Source organism: Archocentrus centrarchus, unplaced genomic scaffold (genome assembly GCF_007364275.1).
Source record: "Archocentrus centrarchus isolate MPI-CPG fArcCen1 unplaced genomic scaffold, fArcCen1 scaffold_41_ctg1, whole genome shotgun sequence".
Lineage (NCBI taxonomy): Eukaryota > Metazoa > Chordata > Actinopteri > Cichliformes > Cichlidae > Archocentrus > Archocentrus centrarchus.
In genome coordinates this window covers 3,134,666-3,159,209 of record NW_022060267.1, presented here as the reverse complement: position 1 = coordinate 3,159,209, position 24,544 = coordinate 3,134,666, and the positions used below count along the sequence as shown (strand labels likewise).

Sequence of the window (24,544 nt, the reverse complement as noted above, 5' to 3'; positions counted from 1 at the left end):
TCCCCTCAGCTCTGGTCCCCTTAGTCCCCTTATGTCCCTCCTTTACTCCTTCCTCTGGTCCCTCAGCTCCTTTAGTTTTGGTTCCCCCTACTGCTCCAGTACCTGCTTCCCCACCGTCAGCTCCGGTTCCCCTAGCGTCACCTTCCCCGCAGTCAGCCTCCCCTCAGTCAGCGTCCCCTCAGTCAGCCTCGGTCCCGTCAGCCTCCCAGTCAGTGCCCCAGCTAGCTGTAGCAGTCTCCCAGTCAGTGCTCCCGTCTCCATCATTCCCACCATCATCAGACTCACCCGAACAAACCACAAAGAAGCCCCAGCTGTCGGAGGAGATGGCTGCGCGCCCTGCAAAGCAGCCCCAGCCTGCACTTCCTCAGTCCGAGCATCCGGAGGGTCCCGCTCAGCCCAAGCCTCGGCTCTGCCTCATTTTGTGCCCTGTTTTGTACTGCTTTATCCAGCCTTGGGCTGCCGCCTTTTGTTCTTGTTCTGTATTTTTGTTTTGTTTTGGACTCTATCCCTTCCCTGGCAGGCCTCCTGTGATATTTTGGCTTCTGTTTTGTCTAATGGGTTTGTTTGGTTCAGTCCCTCCGTCCGGTAACCCCCCCCCCCTTCCCACCCTGGTTTTTCCTTTTATTTTGGTTTTGGGCCGTTGGGAGCCGGCCCTTGTGTGTGTGTGTGTGTGTGTGTGTGTGTGTGTGTGTGTGTGTGTGTGTGTGTGTGTGTGTGTGTGTGTGTGTGTGTATAATCTGTACAATCTATAATCACCTGTATAGGTCCCATATAAACTATATAAATCGAGAGGTGCTGATTTTCTTGGCTTCTATCTCTCTGGTATACCTCTTCAGGCAGTTAGCCAAGGCTTTGCAAGGCTTCATATATTATGAGAGAGATCATCTTATAAATGTGTGCGTGTGTGAAGAATCTGTTTTCTAAAGGTATGTGAGTGGTATCACATTTTATGAATGACCTTGGTGATGTGTTATCATTTTGGGAATTTCGTTTGAAATTCAGTCTTCAATGTAATCCTAAAACCAATACCAGCTCATCTGAAAGCTATGCGTGGAGAACATCAGCTGCACTCAGAAAGTCCCCCTGGTCTGAGCGAGCTCCACATTGAAAACACTGAATTCTGCAACAAAAATTATATTGCTAAAAGAACTATTTTGCAATCTGGTTTAAAGACACTATTTTCTTATAGCGTTTCAATTGGATCAGAACAGCAAAATTAGAGGGAAAAAGCATATCCAGTCCCTCATAAAGTAAGAAAGAAAGAAATTTCAAAAATTATATGGAATTTATTTAACTAATCATTTTATTAGATTGCAATTTAAAGTTGGTGTAAAATCTTGTACTTGCTGTATTAGTTACTTAGAAAATTTGGATCGTCTTTATGTTCAGTGTAATGTAGGTTGTAACACAAGCAAGTAAATGCCTGCAGAGCATTGTTGACAGTGCCAATGCAGTTAACTGCAGTCCCTCCGTCCGGTAACCCCCCCTTCCCACCCTGGTTTTTCTTTTATTTTGGTTTTGGGCCGTTGGGAGCCGGCCCTTGTGTGTGTGTGTGTGTGTGTGTGGGAGGGGGGGGGGGGGGGGGGGGGGGGGGGGGGGGGGGGGTACTGTCATGATTCTGGGCCGTGTGCCCAGTATTTTGTGTTTAGTTATTTTGGTTTCTGTTTTCATTGAGTCCTTGTTATGTTTTCCAGTTTGTATTGGGTTTTGTTCATTCATGTAGTTCCTGTCTTATTTTGGTACTGTCCGAGTTCTAGTGTTGTGTGTTTAGCTTTCCTTCCTGTGTCTCTCTCCCAGGTGTTCCTTATCCTCTCGTTACCTAGTGTGTTTATATTGTCTGTGTTCCAGTCAGTCCCTGTCGCGTCATTGTCGTCAGTGTTTGTCTTCTGTGCTTGTCCTGCAGTCAGTCAGTCAGTCAGTCAGTCAGTCAGTCAGTTTTGTTTGCTCCCTTGTGTCTGCTACCCTGTCTCCAGCATTAAAGCTGTGTTTTTGAGTTGATTCCCATTTCTTGGTGTCTGCTTTGAGGTCCTCACTCCTGCCAGCCGCAGCGGATCGTGACAGACTCTTTTCCAAATTCAAACACAGATTTGGAATTCCTGATGACGTATGACGTATGATCATATGTATTATATGATATAAAAATATTCACGAGGGAAGAGTAATATTAGACATAGACATAGACAAACTTTATTGTCATTCAAAATTGCACCATACAGTGGTGTTAGAATGAGATTTTATTGCTATAGGCTCAGATTAAATTTGGAGGAACTGCAGCAGTGATGTACAAATAAGACTACCAGAAAGGAATAAAAATAAAGAGAAAAATACTAAATAAATAATACAATCAAAAATAGAGTATATGTATGTACACACACATGCACACCCGTATATATACATATACACATACATGCACACATGTCCAACACCTGCATATACCCAGATATACCTATAGACACAGTATGAATATATATGTGTGATAAAATATAAGATATGTTGCATACAAAAGTGTTTCACTGGAGCTCCATAGAATAGAGTAACCAGGAAGAATGGAGCAGCATTTTAATTGGAGTTCAACAGTCTGATGGCAAATGGGAAGAAGCTGTTTTTAAATCTGGCTGTTCTGAGGCCAGCAGGGAGAACAGCCCGTGGTGGGGGTGTGGGGGGTCTTTGTAAATGTTCTGAGCTCTGGACAGGCAGCGGATTTTAGCAATGTCTTGTTTTGGGAGGAGGGGGGTAACAATGATTTTCTCTGCTGTCCTCACCACCCTCTGCAGGGACTTCCAGTTTGAGGTGCTGCAGAACCCTGCCCAGACAGAGATGCAGCTGGTCAGTAGGCTCTCTATCGTGCTCCTGTAGAAAGTGGTGAGGATCGGAGGAGGGAGACGTGCTCTTCTCAACCGCCAAAGAAGTGCATGTGCACTTTTATATTGATTATATTATGAATATTGAAATGTTCACAGAAAAGGCTCAAAGGCAGAAGGTGCTGTTATAAAGCAGTAATAACTAAAGCACTAATAACAAGGCACACACAACATTTTCAGCATGTGCAGCATGGGGACTTATTTCAGACACACAACACAATTCCACTGTGTGTCACGTGCATGGAGGAGCTGTGCTTTTTCCATCTGCAGCATTCTGAGTGGAAGCAGCGCCTGCAGCTATCACACTGGATCTGGAACAGCAAATCATTGGCTTTCAAAAACATCTCAACGATCTCAGCAGATCAGAAAATAGATCCGTGTTTTCCAACACAGGGAAATCCGTCTTCCTAGACAACAAAAGGATGGAATCAAACATTGGACCCAGTCAGTGGTGGATGGCCCTGCATATGCTGCTTTATTGATGCACACATGGCACAGTTCTTGTCACTGTCACATCCTAAAACATCAAATATAAAGTTTGTAATAATAGAGCTTAATATGCAGCCTTTAATCCAACTGAAGAAGATCTGATCCACCTGAGGCGTCAGGGATCGTCTGGACCAAAGACCTTCGTGCTCAGGCCATCTCTGTTTTAGTCGTCCCAAAGAAGAAACTCTTTGGATTCTCTGGGAATGCTTCCATTCCTGCTTTGGCCATCTAAAGTCAGCTCTATGATTATTCTATACATTTCGTTTGAATCATGTCAAATATTACAACACAATTCCAGAAGAACACAGATGTAAAGAAAACCTTGTGTCAGTTTTCAGTGGGATTTTGGAATGAAATTCCAGTGTTCCTATAGCCTTGTTAGCATCAGCCACAGCTGGAAGCATCATGCTGACATGGATGTGGCATCACTCCTCCTCTGAGTCTGACATCCAACAAGTCTGTTTGTTTGGTGCAGGTCCTTCTCATTTGGAAGGATTCACTGTGTGAGCAGAACATTTGACTTTTTTAATCACACTTCATCGTTCCATGGATTTCTAAAATGGACACAAACATATTTGAGTGTTTTTGGAGCACACGTTGATGTCATCGAGCCATTCCTATTTAGAATAAGGAACTTTGTGCTCCCTGTCTTCTTTGACACTAATATGTAGCATGTTTTTGCATTTGTGCAATATTTCTAAAATTAGATTAGATTAAATTATATTAAGAAAAAATAAATATTTTCCTTTAGTAAAAAAAAAAAAGGCTGGCATTTATTACACTTAAACAACAATAACAATAATCAGTTGCGCGTGTCCGCCTGTAATAAATACAAGCGTTGGTATCAAAAACATTCATTCAACAATTACAAGGCCCAGCCCAGAATGACAGGTTCATTTAAAAAAAGAAGAAAAACAAATGAATCCTGGCGCCTCGGAAACAGCGGGAGTGAACAGCGCTAAAGCCTCGCTTAGCCACGGTCACGTGATGCAGGTTTCAGATCAGTGTTTGGAAACACCTGCGCTTTGGAAGCTTGACAGTGTCGAAACGTCTGTATCGGGCTTTACATCCCTAGTTGTGAGCGCCACAAACATCTGACAAAATATTTTGCCTCTGCTAACGCACATTTTAGGGATTCTAAACAAAGAAACACGCACAGTGAGACTTCCTGTGAAACAGAAAGTAAACGTTTCATTGCGTGTTAGCAGCTGGAGAGTACGGAGTGTTTGGGAGCTGTAGGTTCGTCCGGCCAGCAGTGGTTTAAAACGGGACTTTGTGGCGGTTTTTGTTCTTTGGTGGATGAAGATGCTGCTATTGTTCCTGCTCTTCATGAACGGTAAGAAACTCGCTGTGAACTGTTTGAATGCAGCCTGTTGAACCCGCAATCAGACCGCAGTTTGATCGTTGTTACAGAAGCAAACTCACACAGTCCCGGAAAACAGCGAGTTAATGATTTGTGGCTTCATTTGTAAAAATGTTGAAGGTGCAGGATCCGGGACCAACAAAAATAATTCGACAGAGAGGACGAGCTAACTAGCTGTGCGAAAGGAACTCTGCCGCTTTGGGAAAAACACGGGCGGGGCTCCGCCGCGACGAAGTGTGCGAGATTAACTTTTGAGAGTGAAATCAGAGTGGACATAATAAAAACTGCATTAGTGGTAGGGTTGATAACCCTCATATCACATCAGTATAATAACAACATGTGGGGAACATAAGAATCTCCGAAGAGTTAATTAACTTTTGTGGTGTTATTATGAACAGGCACTGGAGTAGTCACCTGTATTTGTCTGTCGGCGTTGTCATGGGACAATCAGTGGAATATGACCTTGCCCGTTTCTCAATACTCAATTACGCACAAGCAGGGATATTGAGAAACGGCCCTTTATTCTAACGCTTTTGGTCATAAACAATGTGAATGGCGACTTCTTGTATTAAAAAATAACACACAGAAATGTAATTTAAGACGAAATATTAAGAGGAGGTCCTAAAAAGCCACGCCATTTTCATCGTTTCTCAATACTTTCAAGTACGACAAGTCCGTACTTCCCAAATAGGGAGGTGCAGCACGATCATTTTTCAGTTGGAACACCAGCGTACTTGATGGCCGCCTTCCTTTTTTTTTTTTTTAAAAGTACTTGTTAAACACTTTGGCAAAATGCTTGGCTTTAAAAACATTATACATCATACCTGTCACGTTTAGTATTTAAAAACTGGGAAATTTTCCGCCGCTGACAATAGAAGTTGCTATATGACGTGGTCACATAATTTGCATAAATGGTCATTTGCATGTAGTTGCAATCGAGGCTGTAGGAGAAAGGAAAAACATCTTTGAGAGACAAAAAGTGACGAAAAAAAACAATTAATATATTTAGAACTACATATATAACATATATAATCTGTACAATCTATAATCACCTGTATAGGTCCCATATAAACTATATAAATCGAGAGGTGCTGATTTTCCTGGCTTCTGTCTCTCTGGTATACCTCTTCAGGCAGTTAGCCAAGGCTTTGCAAGGCTATATATATATATATATATTTTTTTTTTTTTTTGAGAGAGAGATCATCTTATAAATGTGTGCGTGTGTGAAGAATCTGTTTTCTAAAGGTATGTGAGTGGTATCACATTTTATGAATGACCTTGGTGATGTGTTATCATTTTGGGAATTTTGTTTGAAATTCAGTCTTCAATGTAATCCTAAAACCAATACCAGCTCATCTGAAAGCTATGCGTGGAGAACATCAGCTGCACTCAGAAAGTCCCCCTGGTCTGAGCGAGCTCCACATTGAAAACACTGAATTCTGCAACAAAAATTATATTGCTAAAAGAACTATTTTGCAATCTGGTTTAAAGACACTATTTTCTTATAGCGTTTCAATTGGATCAGAACAGCAAAATTAGGGGGAAAAAGCATATCCAGTCCCTCATAAAGTAAGAAAGAAAGAAATTTCAAAAATTATATGGAATTTATTTAACTAATCATTTTATTAGATTGCAATTTAAAGTTGGTGTAAAATCTTGTACTTGCTGTATTAGTTACTTAGAAAATTTGGATCGTCTTTATGTTCAGTGTAATGTAGGTTGTAACACAAGCAAGTAAATGCCTGCAGAGCATTGTTGACAGTGCCAATGCAGTTAACTGCAGGGTCATCAGCCAGGAGCCACCGTTCATTTATGTTTCACTCCATTAATCCCAGAACATCTCACGGTGCAACGACAAGGATGTCTCCCTGCTGCCCTCTGCAGCTGACTCTAGTACCCTTGCTTTCCTTACACTTGGTCTTTCCTTCCTAGCCAAAGCCAGAAACTTCCTTGTTCTGGTTCCTCGGTTAGATTTGAGCCATACTCTTCAGAATCAGAAGAATTTATTATCATCATGTGTCAGACATACAACGAAATTAAGAAAAATCAAACAAACAGGGGAGATAAGTTTCTGCAGCCTTGCAGCCATCAGAGCTGCTGTTGTTTTAAAAAGAAGATGGAAACATAGCAAACACAATGGGTAAGTGAGAAGCTTACCATTGTGATACGTACCAGGGCAGTATATGAGGTTAAAAAAAAAACCTCTGCTTAGCATGAGCCCACTGCATGGGAGCACTAGGGTGGGGGGCTGGAGGAAGGGAGGGAGCCGGTCAAGGCGAGTGGGTTCAAGGTTACTGTGTAGCTGGCCCAGCTCTCCCTCGATTAAACAGGCCTGATAAAGGTGCAATATTCATCAGCAAATGGTTGCGAGAAGTACCAGTTCACACAGATCACAAGACGGATGGCGCCGGGGAAGAGCATCTGTTTACGTAACTCCAGGAGAGAATGAGATTCCCAACTATCCAAGGCCAGGCAGGGGAGGCAATTTCCAGATTATACAATTGTTTAGGTACAGGCAGTCGCTCATAATTTACTGACTGCCTTGAGTCTTACTGAAGCCTCTCAATGGTGAGTTCCAATCAGCCGAATTCTCCTGGTTCTTCCTCGCCTTCCAGAACCGACACTTCTCCAAGATTTAAACCATTTCGTCCACGATCACGACCGAAACTGGTCTATAAGCCACAAGACCGCTTCCGGTTCAGTTCCAACAGATTCTGAGTCTGAGTGTGTAATGCTCTGCACATACTTTCATATTAACCAGGCAGTCTTGTCAAGGCCTGAACGGCTGCCCAGACTTCAGGAAGATGATGATTTCAGTTGGGAACCTGAGCTGCCGGTTGAGATCCACACTCAGGTTCCACTCACAGCCACCTGTTAGGGCTGAGTTGCAGAGGGAACTACCCATGAAACCTCTGCAGCACACCTCAACAGCCTGGCAGTGTGTCCACCATACATGGTTCCTGCACTCCTCAACAAGTCCCCAATACTTACTGATCTTCCTCTCATGGGCCTCCTGTGTTTTCCTCCCAAGGCACGGTGAGTTCCAACATGACAATATTCTTGATGGAGTCTGAGAAGATGACCAGGTCAGGATGGAGAGATGTGTGATTTGTTCTGGAAACAATGGAGATCTGGGTGACTAGTTTGCAGATGTTTAAGATTTGTTGTGTTTTTACCCGAGATAGTCGCCCCACATGGTTTGCACATCGTTTTGTTTGTCACAACGTCAAAGGACAAATGTGTCCATACATCGGCTCTTCTTTCTCCCTGCTGACATTGTTTACATAACTTAGTTCTATCTGAAGTAAAGACAAATTACAGGCTAGTTTGGTCTTACCAGGTTTAGAGCAAATTTGTGCCACTGTGCGTTTGATTGGATGTTTTCCTAACTTGTCCCGCCCTGTCACAAAATTAAATAAGTTCTGATTGGATGTTATCCCCACCAAGCATTTTCGTCTCATTTTCATTTGTTGATGAAAGTGTCAATTTCGTTATCCTTTTTATAATTTTAGGTAGTTTTTATTTAGTTATCGTCTCGTTATTGTCATTATAAAAAGGTTCGTCGATGAAAACTATGACAAAAATATTTCGTCAATGAAATTGACACTGTCTGCGGGGACATGCCCCGCAGACAGTGCAACCCTATCGTATTTGGGTTTTTTCCCAAATACGATAGGGTTGGTTTTTACTTTGCAGTATAAAGTGTCTTGAGGTGACCATTATTGTGATTTGACATTATATAAATTGAATTGCATTGAATTAATCTGAACTGAATTTGATTGAATGGCCTTCTCAGCCTACAAGACTCTGCACTGTTTTTAATTTTTAATTTAATTGCCCCATATCAAAAACATTATTGTTTCTCCTTTACCTGCTTCTCATTGATCTGAATTGCCATGTTTCAGAGAGTGTATTTACATTGTATTGTTTTGATTAGGACATTACTGTGTTTCTCATCAGGTTATGATTTGTGCTGCTTTCATTGTTGAAATGAAATGGGCGTATCTGTGTTGACTGGCACGCCGTCAGTGGATCACTTCCAGATCTTTCCACCCCTGTCAGTGCATTTTGCCATTGTAGCCTCATGCTAACTTCCCCCACTTACTAAGTGTGGGAGTGTTTTAGAGGAACTTTGTTCATCCCTTGAGGTGAGAAACAGAGATTCGGAGAATCAGTGGTTAAGAAGAGTGATGCTGTTCCCAGTCCTTTAAGATTTCTGTCAGAGTGCATCATTTTCTCTCAGTTCAGTCATGTGAGGATTAAAAAGATATTTCTTTGACTTCAGTCTCTCTGATTAAATTTATTTGCCATTTTTTTCCCTATGAATCTTGTTCCTGAAGACAATGTTACTTGTAGTCCACCATTTCAACATTGGGTCAAACCCAAAAAAGCATATGATTTGTGTTTTTGTTTCTGTGTATCCTCAGTTTCCCAGCATGCCCTGGCTGTGGTGGTGGAGGTCAATGAGGGGGAAAGGTCTGTCCTACTGCTCTGTCTGTACTCAGGGTTTATGCCTAAGGACCCCACAGTGATGTGGACTCGTAATGATCTCCAGCCAAAGTCTGTGCATCTACGAGGAGGAGGAAGAGATGATCTCAGAGGGCAAAACCAGCATTACAGCGGACGCACATCAATGAATCTTTACGCTCTGATCACGAAAGACTTCAGTCTCACTCTGAGAAAACCCACAATCACTGACAGTGGCAACTACACCTGCTCCATCAGTGCTGGAGGACAAGAACGCAGACTGAGAGACATCCAGCTGCAGGTCAAAGGTCTGCAACAAACTCCAACACCTGCTGTAGTTAAAGGTCAAATTCAGTATTGCAGACAAAGGTCGGAGGTCAAACTTAAGCAAAGTATTTTCTAAATTGTTCTGAAAGTCAAGATGAAAACAGTAATATTCGACATAGATCTAACCTCAATAGAAACAGCAAAATATGATTGACAAAGTGTAAAACAGGATATTACTGCTACTATTGAAGATTTTTTTTAGAAGTGTGTCAGAATAAAATTTTAATGAGTTGACCATAGAGCTGGGGAGTAACAAAATACAAATACTTTTTTTTTTACCGTGCTTTACTTGACTATTTATTCTTCTGACTTTTTTAACCTTTAATCACTACATTTTAACACAAATATCTGTACTTTCTGCTAATACTATATTTTTAAACAGGCTCATTAATTTAGGTACAACAGACTTGATGGGATTTTTATTTCACAATGCGTGTCTTCAACCATCAAACCAATTTTAGCCTAAATGGAGGGAATAATAACATAAAAGGCACATGTTGGTGTATCCATCACTGGGCTTATAGCATATAATATGAAAGAGGTAAATGGTATATGGACTGGTTCTTATATAGTGCTTTTCTACTCTATATAAGCCCTCAAAGCGCATGCCTCATTCATCCATTCATACACATATTGATACAAGCATTTTCTACACATTTACACTCCAATGAATGGAGTTGCTCCATTGGGAGCAGCTCGGGAAGAGAATAGAGTGAGCGAGAACTTCACTCAAAGATGGAGAAAGATGTAAGAAACAGTGTTAATTTTGACAGCAAATTTTGATTTAGTTTAGTCATAGTCTTTTGATGAAAACGTAATTTAGTTTTAGTCATAGTTTAGTCATCTGAATAGTTTTAGTTTTATTTGACAAAATTATTGTAAGAATATAGTCGACTAAATCTACAGTCGATTTAGGCGACTAAAATATAAAGGGTGTAAAATGTAAATGCTTTTTCTTCAGTTCCCATGAATTAGTCATTATACACACTTACACAAAATTAAACATTTATTCAAAGTTATGGAATATTATTAATAGTGGTGGGACTTTAACGCATTAATTTCGATTAATTAATTATGGGGAAATTAACGAATTAAAAATTTTAACGCATTTTAATCGCGCTTTGCACCGGAATGTTTCTCAGTGCACGAGTTCCAGGCATACAGATTATATCGACGCATGATGTCAAAAATTCAGCGGCCACATCCTTCAAAGGACCCTCCCCACGTCCTTCGCAGCCCAAGTAGACCGCAGAGGCTGGAAGTGAGCGGCTAGCCTTCATATCAGCGTCACCTGCCCTCACCTCTGTGTAGCTCATGTCGCCTAGCAACGTGAGTGTGAAGCACAGCTGTGTAAAAGCAGCTGGTTAAACGGAGAACGAACTTTTTCTCCTTTTTTGTGGTTTAATTTTAATTCTTTTATTGAAAATAAGCTGGTAAAACAAGCATGACACATTTCAACATCAAGGAATACAGCTGAGCTAATGATTCCAACTATAACAAGTGAGACATTAATGTTGAATAAAACTATCCAGTTATGATGCTTAACTTTAATTTCAGGAGTTTGTTTATCACAGGAGCACTTCCACCCTTCATTGGTCTGTGTAGCAGACTGGTGGGAAAATAAACAAGATTTTGAAGTTTAAGCTTATGTAAAATTATTCATTCATCAACCAAACTTAAATTAATATTTATCATGTCAAATATTTAAATGTGAGTAAAATGCGATTAATTTCGATTAATTACAAAGCTCCTAATTAATTAGATTAATTTTTTTAATCAAGTCCCTCCCCTAATTATTAATAATATTAACATTAGTGTTTCACCTGCTTCCCACACACCTGATCATTAACACCACCTTACTGAGATAATCCAGTGTTTACAGCAGGACGCTCTGAAAGGTACAGGGCAGTGTTCAGGACTAAGATTATAAAGGCTAATCCACCGCGGTGTGGAGATTTTCTCTAAACACAAACTGGGAAAAACACTTTACCCAGTTCTGATTGGATGTTATCCCCACCAAGCATTTTCGTCTCGTTTTCATTCGTTGACGAAAGTGTCAATTTCGTTATCGTTTTTAATCATTTTAGGTAGTTTTTATTTAGTTATTGTCTTGTTATCGTCATGAAAAAAAGGGTCGTTGATGAAAACTATGACAAATATTTCGTCAACGAAATTAACACTGGTAAGAAACTCGAAATTTCAACTTAAATAACTTGAAATTTAATTTCAACCAAGTGACCTGAAATTTTGAGAAAATAAATTGAAATTTCAAATGTCTCAAATATTTGTATCTCCAATTTTTATGTTAATAACTCAAAATTTCTGCTCCTTTTCCCCCACGCTGTGCTGGCTTGTGTGGTGCAGACTCATGGTCTGCCCCTGCACCTGGCTTTCTGGGGTGGGGCGGGCGCCTTTGCTCTGTGGGGTGCTGTGGGTCTGGTCGTCCTGTGCCCTGGGGCTGTGCCTGGATGCTCTGGTTCTGGCTGGTGCCCTTCCTGGGCTTTGGGTCTGTTTGCTGTCCCTCGGCTCATGCAGTGCTGTGGACTCCTGTTTCTGGGTACCCGTGCCGCCTGGGTGGGACCAGGTTGTGCACTCGGTCTTGGTGAGGGCCTTAGCACAAAGGTGTCCACCATTTCTTTGCCTTTGATCTTGGTTCCAGCCACTTGGGTTGTTATCACCGTCCTGTGTTGTGATGTTTGGACTCTGGTGACTTTGTTGAGAGCGGGGGTGCAATCAAAATCACAACACTGCCTTGTTTGGTTTCTGCTAGTCTCTTTATCCTTGTTTAGGGGTCTAGATGCTGGCTATAACTGAGGTGCATTCTGCTGGGGACTTTGTCTAAAACTTTTGTTCTCTCTCATAATGATTCAAGTTCACCACTTTAGATTTGGGAAAGATCACATACATATCCTCCAATATGCATGGATACAGAATAGAATAGAATGCCTTTATTGTCATTATACAGGATGTACAGGATGAGATTAGAGGCAGGCATGTATGCACACATGTGCGCGCACACACAAACATGGCTAATGATGTATCAAAAGAACACTAACCGACAAGTATCTTAACCTGTAGCTGATTGCACATATGGTATTTCAGTTTCCTACCTGTTCCAGCTACAAGACCAGGGTACCTGTCAATACTTTTTTTTTTCTGATACCCTTAATAAAAAAAAAAGAATGAAGAACAAACTTGAAATTTCAACTTAGTGCTGCCATTCAGGAAGCTCAGTGCAAGAGATCATTTCCTTGTTACTCGGAACCAGATGATGCCCGTGCACATGCACTCAAAATGGGGGAGGAACATTATCAGTCTACAAACTTGGAAAAAAATTGTCGTCATCTTTTTGACTGTCATTGGTCAAAATGCCTTCTAGTGAAAAAGAGCTGCATAAAAGGTGATCTCTTGGAGATGATGCCTTCAGCTTCCGGCTTCCAGTTAAGAAGGAAATGATTTACCATCACAGAGCTTTCTGATTGTCAGTGCTAAATCAAAAATTTGAGTTATTAACGTAAAAATTTGATACGTAACTCGAAATGTCCACTTATTTTCTTGAAATTTTTAGTTACTATGTTACTAAGTTACGGATTGGCAATTTTTGGTTTGTTTTTTGAGTGTCAGAAACAAGCCTCCATAGATATTAGATTTATATATGATATGAAGCTGGGGAATACTAACTTCCTTAGGTTAGTATACTGTAGCTTAGTGCAGCACAGCTTACCATACTGTGGTGAGTTTACAGTAAAGCTCTGTGTTGGACAGCTGTACAGTGGGGAAGTGGTCATGGTCAGATTTAGTGTGTAACACAGATTAATTTGAATTTAAGATGATGCTGCTTAGACTCCAAATCCACCTTTAATACCAACTTCATTCTGTCAGTGTAGGAAATGGAAATTTGTAGAGATAGCTTGTGAAACATCTGTTTACATCTTGCTGAATTCAGATATGTAAATTCACACAGAGCAGTAAACCTCACATCATCAGCAGCAGCAGCTGATCACAGCCTGACAAAAGAAAATCTAATGGAGCTCACAAAACACCATGTTCCAAATTATTATGCAAATGATATTTTTCTTAGATCCCAAATGGTCAATGCAAATGATGGTCAGTATAATTTTTAAGTCATAAACCATTAGAGCATAAATCAAATTTTATTGAACAACCCTCAAAATGTTAACAGCATTTTTTTCAAAAATAAAAAACTCAAAATGCACCGTTCCAAATGATCAAACACAACAGAGTTTCAAGATATATAATAGATCAGGGATCCTCAAATCCAGGCCTCGAGGTCACAGAGGTATTCCTTGCAGCATGAGATTGTGCATTGTCATGCATGAAGATGATTTTGCTATGGAAGGCACGGTTCTTTTTTTTGTGCCGTGGAAGAAAGTGATCAGTCAGAAAGCCTATATAGTTTGCTGAGGTCATTTTCACACCTTCTGGGACCCTAAAGGGGCCTACCAGCTCCCTCCCCATGATTCCGGCCCAAAACATGACTCTGCCACCTCCTTGCTGATGTTGCAGCCTTGTTGGGACGTGGTGGCCATCTACCAACCATCCAGTACTCCATCCATCTGGACCATCCAGGGTTGCACAGAATTCATCAGTGAACAAGACTGTTTGAATTTAGTCTTCATGTATGTCTGGGCCCACTGCAACCGTTTCTGCTTGTGAGCACTGGTTAGGGGTGGCCAAATAGTAGGTTTATGCACAATTGCAAGCCTCTGGAGGATCCTACACCTTGAGATTTGGGGACTCCAGAGGCACCAGCAGCTTCAAATAACTGTTTGCTGCTTTGTAATGGCATTTTAGCAGCTGCTCTCTTAATCTGATGAATTTTTCTGGCAGAAACCTTCCTCATTATGTCTTTATCTGCACAAACCTGTCTGTGCCCTGAATCAGCCACAAATCTCTTCACAGAACGATGATCATGCTTCAGTTTTCATGAAATATCTCATGTTTTCATACCTTCTCCAAGGCTTTGCACTATTCAATGCTTTTCAGCAGAAGAGAGATCCTTTCTCTTTCCCATATTGCTTGAAACCTGTGGCCTGCTTAATAATGTGGAATATCCTTCTTAACTAGTTTTACTTTAATTGGGCTCACCTGGTAAACTAATTATCACAAGTGTCTGAGATTAATGTCAGTGAGCCAAAGAGCCCCGAGACACAATACCCTCCATGAGGTTAATGGAAAAACAAAAATTAAATCTTTGACACTTAAATCCAATCTGCATAATAATTTGAAACACGATGTAGAAATTATTGTGATCTGTCATTCGTTACCTTACACTGAGCCACTAACACCAGTCTTAGGGTCCTCACACCTGCTGAATCCCACTGTAACCACTGACTGTACTCATTTTCCTGTTTAATTGAGGCAGAGTCAACCTCTGCAATGTAGGTAACAGCAAATAGAGCTTTTGGTTTTTTTTTACTTCTCTTTCTTCGCCTCTTTGAAATATTATATTCTAGTATTTTAGTATTTAGCCTTACTTGGACTTAGATTCTACGTATGTAGCATATTGTGTGGCAAATGAACGCCACTGGTTTCGATCTTGCGTCAGGGCTTCTGCTTCTTCCCATGTCATATTCAATGCCTTTAGATCTTGGTTGGGTGTCCTTCACCAGGTGTTACGAGGGCGTCCACATGCTTGTCTGGCCCCCGGAGCCTGCCAGTGTATTGACATCTTGGGGATCTATGTGCCTTCCATATGGAGGATGTAGCCAGCTAGTCAAAGTCTTCAACCTGTGACAGTTTTGTGAAGTTTGACTGCACCACTCTTTTGTAAGACTTTTTTGTTGGTGATGTGGTTGGTGTAGCAGATCTTAGGAATTTGGCAAAGGCAACACTGCTGGCGTGGTGTTGATGCTAACCGACGCCTTCCTGGTCTCGCTGGCATAGATGGCCGTTGGGATCACAATCAAGCTGAACAGGCAGAACTTTATCTTAAGGAAGATTGTTGGGGAGGACCAGATCATGTTCATCTTCCAGAATACTTCTGCCACCTTCCCAATACGGTATTTGACATCCACCTCTGTGTTGCCATCTTTGGAGATCACACTGCCAAGGTAGTTGAACTTCTCTACTTCTTCCAACTTCTGTGTCCCAACGAAAATCCCCTGCTATTGAGCCTTGGTGCTGACGTGCATGATCTTCAGTTTCTCTGTGCTGATCCTTAAGGCCAACTTTCCCAGCTTCTTCACACAGGTTGATTGTCTGTTGTTGTAGCTTTAGCTCATTTTCCTCCAGCAGGTCGATATCGTTGGTGAAGTCCAAGCTGCCAAGACGGTCATGGTCAGATCAATGGATGCCAGGCCTGATACAGGCGCCAGTGCGCTGCATAACGTAGTTGAGGTCAACGAGGAAAAACAGCGGCGAAGGGATGCAGTGCTGATCTCAAAGAAGTCAGTGTGGCCATTTCTGGTTTTGATGCAACAGCTCGATTGAAGATACAGATCCCTGAAGATATTGATGAAGATGGCTGGGACGCCGTACAAATGCAGGATCTGCCAAAGGGAATCACGGTGGATGCTGTTGTTGACCTCCTTGAAATTGTCAAAGTCCATGGCAAGTTGTTGTCGGTACTCGACGCACTCAATGATGTTTCCTAGGGCAAAAATCTGCTCTGTGCATGATTGGCTGCTTCGGAATCCAGCTTGTTCTTCTTGCAGTTGTCGGTTGAGGGCATGCTGCAGTCTTTGGAAAAGCATGACACAGATCACCTTTCAGGGCACGGAGGGTGTTGGTGGCTGTGTTTGTAGTCAAGACCACCTAACCCGAGACCAAGACCAGAGTGTATCGAGACTGAGACAAGACCAAGACTTTTAGCGTCCAAGACCGAGTCAAGACCAAGACTGGTGCCTGATGCTATATGACATAATATAATGTGAAAAATGATAAAAATCATTTCTCAAATTGATCTGAAAGATCCACATTCCCACAAAATCACCTGGATATTAAACACTCAGAGCTGAAATAAACCATCTTTATTTAATACTCCTGGGTGACTTCCATCATTTATCACAGAATGTAAAACAATTATTCATAGTAAATCACAATAGTCTTAACGTTTCTCTGCCTTTCATAAACAATACATAAAGTTATGTTGCTTTTAAACCAACAACAATCTTTGTAAAAATGTGCACTATTTCAAAACCACATAGCTAAATGTGTAAAAATGGCAATCAGTCAGCGACAGTAAGAACTAAAGCCACAAGTTTCTGTCTTATACAGATTTAAGCTGCAGTATGTAACTTTATAAATCTGTTTTTTACATACTGGTTAAAACTGTCACCGTGTCAGGACAGTATGAGACAGATAATCTGTGAAAAAAAAATCAAGCTCCTCCACTTCCTTCCTGAACCGCTCCTAGTCAAAAACAACCAATCAGAGCCAGGATGAGGGTCAATCACTCCTCGTGTATGCTGCTCAATGTAGTGGTGTGCGATACTTCAAGATTTGGTATCGAATTGGTGCCAAGTAAATACAGGGCCAGTATCAGATACTGATACTGATACTTTTTAATAATTATGAAGAATTTACATGAAGTTTAACTGGTTTGAGATTTTTTCCTTTGGATCATTAATTAGTTAAACCCCAGGATAGAATTTGGCAAAGTTTATATGTAAGTAGAAAATAATTTATCAAAATAAAAGTTATTGTTCTGAAACAATACAACATTAACAAAACAATTTCCCCATATATTGATGTCTGGATTTTTTTTTCATAAATGAAGTGTACAAAATCATCACTCAAGAACAATGCAAACTGTTTTTCTTAAATAAACAAGCTGTACAAATTTAAATTTAAATTTCATTGCAAAAGCCTTTTTTTCCCAAATAAAATGTTATGTATAACAAACACTGTGGGGAGGGGAGGAGCAAAGTGCTCTGTGCTGTGACAGGAGCGACACTTAGACAGTCAGCTCGCATCTTTGATGAAACTGCAGCACTGCATTCAGGAGAGAAACTGAAGCCAAAGTATCGATCTCATTACACTGATATTAATCAATACCAACATTGGTATTGATATTATCAATATTAGGATCGATCTGCCCACCACTAGTACTAATGGCAGCAAAACAGCTTACTTATCTGCCATCATTGGTAGCCATAATAACTACAGGGTTCTAGCAAGAAATATTTTTCAGCCCAGCGCTAACGCTAATACTAATTAGTAAGCTAATACTAATTAATAAGCTAATACTAATTAGTAAGCTAATACTAATTAATAAGCTAATACTAATTAGTAAGCTAATACTAACCGCTAAATGTCACTCCATCCATCCATCCATTTTCTTCCGCTTATCCGGGGCCGGGTCGCGGGGGCAGGAGCCTAAGCAGAGAAGCCCAGGCTTCCCTTTCCCCAGCCACCTCCTCTAGCTCATCCGGGGGGACCCCAAGACGTTCCCAGGCCAGCCGAGAGATATAATCTCTCCAGCGTGTCCTGGGTCCGCCGCGGGGCCTCCTCCCGGTGGGACATGCCCGGAACACCTCACCCAAGAGGCGGCCAGGAGGCATCCTAATCAGATGCCCGAGCCACCTCAACTGGCTCCTTTCGATGTGGAGGAGCAGCGGCTCTACTCTGAGCCCCTAGCGGATGGCCGCACTCCTCACCCTATCTCTAAGGGAGAGGCCAGCCACCCTTCGAAGGAAACTCATTTCTGCTGCTTGTATTTGCGATTTTGTTCTTGTGGTCACTACCCAAAGCTCGTGACCATAGGTGAGGGTAGGAACGCAGATTGACCAGTAAATCGAGAGCTTTGCTTTTACACTAAGCTCCCTCTTCACCACGACAGACCGGTGCAGCGTCCGCATCACTGTAGAAGCAGCCCCGATCCGTCTGTCGATCTCCCGCTCCCTTCTCCCATCACTTATGAACAAGACCCCGAGATACTTAAACTCCTCCACTTGGGGCAAGAACTCGTTCCTGAGCCGGAGAGGATACTCCACCCTTTTCCGGCTGAGGACCATGGCCTCAGACTTAGAGGTGCTGATTCTCATGCCGGCCAATTCACACTCTGCTGCGAACCATTCCACTGCGAGCTGGAGGCCACCCCCTGATGAAGCCAACAGGACTGCATCATCTGCAGAGAGCAGAGATGAGACTCTGGGGCCACCAAGGAAGAAGCCTTCCACCACCTGGCTACGCCTAGAAATTCTGTCCATAAAAGTTATGAACAGAATCGGTGACAAAGGGTCACCGCTTGTTAACTGAGTGACGGGGCCTACGTATGTAACTGGAAAGCACCTCTGAAGCCTAATCACAGTTTTTTTGGATGTGTAGTTACATTTCTCGAGGTGCATGTCAGGTTAGGTTCAGAGAGGATTTTCAGTTATGTACACAGGCCCAATGCAGAACTCTAAATCAGGCCTTATTAGATCGATAGAGTGATCATTTTTGGGTATTATCCAGAAAAGTTACATTCATATAGCATGCATTTATTGTGTCCCAGAGTGACGTTTCCTTCCACTAATGTGTTTGCAGAAATCACATAAAAAACATACACAACAAACACATAATCCAGATTTTTTAACAGCTGCTAAAAGCATTTCCTGCATTTAAATATCAGCCACCATGTTGTGAGCATAAACTATCATGTTTTTAATGCAACAACAGGAAGTGACATCTTGCTGGGAACTGTAGTTATTATTCTTGAAGGCCTCTCACAGCTCCACTGGTGCTGAAAACTAATGTTTGATTATGACTTTATGAATATAAGTAGGGCTGCAACTATTGATTATTTTAGTAATCAAATATTCTATTTATTACTCCGCCACTTAATCAAGTAATTGTATGAGAAATAATTTTTCATTTTAACAATTCATCAGCATATTTTAACCTCCGTACTTCAGATGTTTCTCTGTGTGAAACAAACAGGGTGGATGGAGCAGGTACAAAGTTCTCTTTTCTTCACGCTGATGATCAGGTGGTTGATGAAGGACCTCCAGCTGTTTTCCAGTAAATGTTTTAAGGTGGTTACAGGAGCAAGAGCTCCTTTCACTCCACCTGAGCTCACCGTTGCTACTTTTCCACCGCCGAAGTGCCGGTGCTCGTGCCAGCACTGGTTTCAATGAACCAGCAAAACGCTTAAGAACACCCTTCGTGAACCGCTCCTTTACATATGAGTGTGGGAGAACAGGCTCCCCTTTCTTGTGCTGCAAATACACTTTACGGTCCAAACCAAACTACTGCAGTATCTGTGTGCAGCACAGAGGTAAACACAGACAGATTACGAGCAAGACGAGAAGTACGCACTTTGCGTCAACGAATTTGAGTCGAGGATTTTTAATAATCGAATTGAGTTACTCCAAGAATTATTGCAGCCCTAAAATTTGCATTAAATTTTTAGTTTGTGTATCAAAATACTTGAAGGTTTGTATTTACCTTTCATGCTGGGATTTTTTTGTTGAACAGGAAGCCTGAAAATTTCCTTTGATTATCATTTTCCCTCTTACTGCTGGCGTTCATCCCGGTTGTCATTTGAATTTCTGTAGCCCACGAAATCAAGCGCACGCATGAGCATAGTGAGATCAAATGTTCACATTGTGAATGAAACTGTCCATGCTCTGTGGTAGATTGCAAACTGCGGTGAAATGATACAGGTGCAAGCGGTGATAATAGCAGCGACCTAGCCGGGGCGGAGTCTGTGAGGTGCGCTCTTTGAGAGGCAGAGGAGCGCAATCTTTGTTGGATTTGAATCAGTACTATTTGCAGCCAATAAAAGCAAAGATGTTAACAAATTAATTGGATAATATTCTGACAATTTAGTGATATTTCCAGAGCTGTGGTCTTGACTGGTCTTGAAAGAAAAGGTATTGCCCTTCTTTGTTAGCTTGACTATCGTGCCCTTATGCCATTTCACCAGCACTTGTTGAACAGAGTCATCAGCTCTTCCTCTGTGCTTCAATAGCTCTGCTGGTATTTCATCCAAGCCAGCCACTTTGTTGTTCTTTAGGCTCCTGATTGTGCTCTTCACTTCCTCAATGGTGATTTCACCAGTGTTAACCCCGAGCTCTTCTTGGGCATCCTCAACCTTGAAGTTGTAAGTCATGGTGGTCTCTGGCTGATTGAGTGTCTCCTGGAAGTGTCAGGAGACATTCTAGGGGCATCCTATTCTTCTTCTTGATCAGGATATTTGCATTAGTCCTTGATCCAGTCAGCTGCTTCTTGAGTTTCAGTGCCTTTTCGTTCCAGCCACTCTTTCTTGTCCTTTCAACACTTTTTTTTTTTTTTTTCTTGAGCTGATCCAACTTGGCATATTTTCGGCTCTCTTCCTCTCTGGCTTGCTTGGTTTTGGCCTGGTCCCTTTTGAGCTTCATGATTTTTCCCTTGTCAACAAACTTCCATGATCTTTCTTGGAACCACTGCTCGCTCCTCTTTCCTCTGTTTCTTCAGATGATGTATAGCGCACGTTCCATGGTAGCATCCCTGAGGCCAGTACGGAAATCTTGCATGTCTTCAAGCTCTCCAAGGTGGGTGAAACGATTTTGCAGCTCCAGTGTGAAGGCATTGGCGACCTTTGGATCCTTGAGCTTCTTGATTGTAAACAGTCTCTGTGTAGGGGTGTGGGCTGCCTTTGATTCCAAAGTTTGAGTTTGACTTCTGCTTTGGCTAGATAGTGATCAGATCCAACGTCCACTTTTCGATAGGCCCTCAAGTCGCACAGGGCTGACCTCCACCGTTGGCTGATTCAAACAAAATTCAACTTGTGAATATGCGCCCATCTGGTGACCTCCATGTCTTTTTGTGGATCACTTGTTGCTGGAAGGATGTATTCCCGATGCACAGCCCACTCTACTCGCAGAATGACACCAACCGTTCGCCATTGTCACTGAAGCGTGTAGAGGATCCGTATGCTCCAGTCACGGTCTCCAATCCCAGTCAGTCACCATGCAGCTGGGTATTGACAGGTAAACAGGTTGTTTATGAAGGAAGACACCTGAAACACTTTAATTAAAATGTAAGACACTTAATATATTAAAGAATCAGACAAAATACACGTGGTCATGTGGGAACCCAGACTAAGAGTGTGCACTCTCTCTCTCTGAGCCCGTGTTCCTGTCTAACCATAACATTTTTATACTGACAGCCTCCTCTTATCTAAACATAAACAATCTCTGGGTTGAGATTGTTGACCTTCGTCATTCAGTCTTGTCCAGATTAATGACAGAACATGGTGATGTTGGTGATGTTTTAATTGTACGTTCTGTGGCCGGTCCTCAAGATAAGAACAGAGGAGTTAGTTTTGTACTTTCTGGTCAGTTGCTCTCTGTCTAATGTATTATTTAAATGGTAAATGGTAAATGGACTAGTTATTATATAGCGCTTTTCTACTCAGTCAGAGCACTCAAAGCTCTTATACAACATGTTTTACATTCACCCATGCACTCCCATTCATACAAGCACTTCCATGTTTACTAAGCTAAGTTAGCTAACATTCACACACATTCATACTCCGACGGGAGTAACTTGGGGTTATCTTGCCCAAGGATACATTGGCATGTAGCCTGGAGTAGCCAGGAATCGAACCACTGACCTTCTGATCAGTAGGTGACCTGCTCTACCTACTGAGCTATAGCCACCCTCAATTTAATTGTTTAGTATTTGGTTGATCCACTGTTTATTAATTAATTTACTGGAGTTTACCTTTAAACATTTGTCCTTTATTCATTGAGGAAAAAATAATCCCTAACAGTATTCAAATCTCCAATAAGGATCTTTAGGTGGTGATGTCATCAAGGACCTCTTGCAACTGATGGTAGAAATTGTCCTTGGAGGTATCCTACGCACTGTCCGTTCAGCACATACACTTGCACAAGGGTCATTTTGGCATGTACAAATTCAAAACGAGCTGTGATGATACAATCACTGATATGCTTCCAACCAATGAGTGCTTCTATGGCTTCTTTGCTCAAAAAGAGACCTGTAGTATACATTATAGGGGTCTCCATTTTCCTTTTTGGCCACAAATTAAAACCCAATTAAAACCATAGTTACCAACAAATCACAGGGTTGATCAGGTTCTGATGCAGGCTGTTTATTAGACATCTTAGCAGCACACAAATAGTTATAAAGACACAGACAGTAACATAGTGAAGACTGAGTTACACACACAGAGTAACAGAAAAGAAGAAAGAACCTGTTGATCATGCCCCGGCTTCCTCATCACTCCCTCCGACCGAGGAGAGCCCGTGCTGAGATTAAGTATGAGTCCAAATAAAGTCAAACTGTCCAAATGTTCCATGGCGATGAGCAAGCTCTGTAGCAAAAAGTTACTAGTACTTAAGAAATGTACAAACACAAAAACAGAGCACAAAAAGCAAAAAGTAAAAGCTAGAAGCCCTCCTGGAGGTTGTGCCTTAGTAGTTGCTGGAAAAACGGACAACACAGACAAAGACAGTCGCTACATCCTCTCTTCTCCTCCCTTCTCCTCTTCTAACCGTGGTATTTATACTCTTTCCATTTCTTTGTCTAAGATTTGTGCTGAGTCTGCACTTTATAAGCATACATTAGAAACTGTCATTAATTCTATTGACATTATCTAAAAAGGCACAAACATCCCGGAGCATCTTCAATACATCAACAAGACAGTAAGAAAAATTCATCATACTAATTGTCAGTAACAACCTCCTTGAGGCCATCCTATGGTACTCCTGGAGAAGGATTTACAACTGCCCACACTTAAACAGACCAGATATGAGGGAGAAAATGAGGCCCAATTTGCCCCTAGACTTGTTGCATAGACAGATTTACACTTTCTTGATTTGTATTTCCAAAATGTTTGGCTGTGCTACATAAGCAAGGTAGCCTATGGGTAGATCCACTGGACAGATTTATCCCTATTACCAGTATAAATCGAAAAATGGGCAAACAGGATGACTGGTGTCCTATACATGAACTCAAAAGGGCAGTTTTATGAGCTGAGACCCCTAAGCATGAATTTAATGAGCAACAGGTTCATCACGGGGCCAGAGCAGAAGATGAGTATGCTTTGAGGATGATCTGAGAGGGCCTGCTGGGCCACAGCAGACTGTTAGGGAGGGGGGGCAGAGCTGCTGGTGCCTGAACACAAATAAGAACAATTCAAACAGGCCTCAAATCCTCCTACTACATTTAGACACACAATATGCATTTATTACAGTGTAGAAACAGTTTAGTTGCAAATAAACAGAAGTAGGAATAATAACTTTAAATATCAACATTGGGTGATAAAAATATTTCCCTACAGACCGATGCCACATTCATGTCATTCCTCATGGCAGGAATACAAAATCGTCTGGGGGCTGGGTCAGTCCTGTGCTTCCTGAAGTCGATGATGATCTCTTTGGTTTTCATGGTGTTCAGTACCAGGTTGTTCTCTGAACACCAGGCTGTCAACCTCAGGACCTCCTCTCTGTAAGCTGCCTCATCTCCCTTCGAGATGAGTCCGACCACTGTGGTGTCGTCAGCAAATGTGACAATGAGGTTGTTATTGTGGGTCGGACTGCAGTCATGGGTGTAGAGGCAGTACAGGAGGGGGCTCAGCACACAGCCCTGTGGGGAACCAGTGCTCAGTGTGCGGGTGGAGGAGAGATGGGGGCCAAGTCTCACAGTCTGGGGCCGGTTGGTTAAGAAGTCCTTGATCCAGGAACATGTGAGAGGGGGGAGGCCCAGGGTGTGCAGTTTGGTGGTGAGAATGTCCGGGATGATTGTGTTGAACGCTGAGCTGTAATCCACAAAGAGCATGCGAGCGTAGCTCTGCTGCTGCTCCAAGTGGCTCAACACAGAGTGGAGGGCTACAGCGATGGCGTCCTCTGTGGATCTGTTTGCACGATATGCAAACTGATGGGTGTCGAAAGTGGGGGGCAGATGGTCTTTGATGTGCTGGAGAACCAGCCTCTCAAAGCACTTCATGATTACCGGTGTGAGGGCCACAGGGCGGTAATCATTTAGGCTGGTGACAGATGACCTTTTGGGCACGGGGATGATTGTGGCTGTTTTTAGGCAGGGGGGGAAGACTGCTTGGGCCAGGGAGAGGTTGAAAATCCTG

At 42.1% G+C, this 24,544-nt stretch overlaps 1 protein-coding gene across 1 annotated transcript in view; it reads left to right on the top strand.

Annotated features, from left to right (window-relative positions):
* Positions 1–4,558: 4,558 nt before the first annotated feature.
* The window catches only part of LOC115776942 (uncharacterized), a 65,126-nt gene continuing 45,140 nt past the window's right edge, over positions 4,559–24,544 (top strand). Inside the window, exons 1-2 of the mRNA XM_030724740.1 lie at positions 4,559–4,686; positions 9,141–9,488. Of these exons, the coding sequence (XP_030580600.1) occupies positions 4,650–4,686; positions 9,141–9,488 (385 nt within the window). The 5' untranslated portion in view covers positions 4,559–4,649. The remainder of the gene's footprint in view (positions 4,687–9,140; positions 9,489–24,544) is intronic.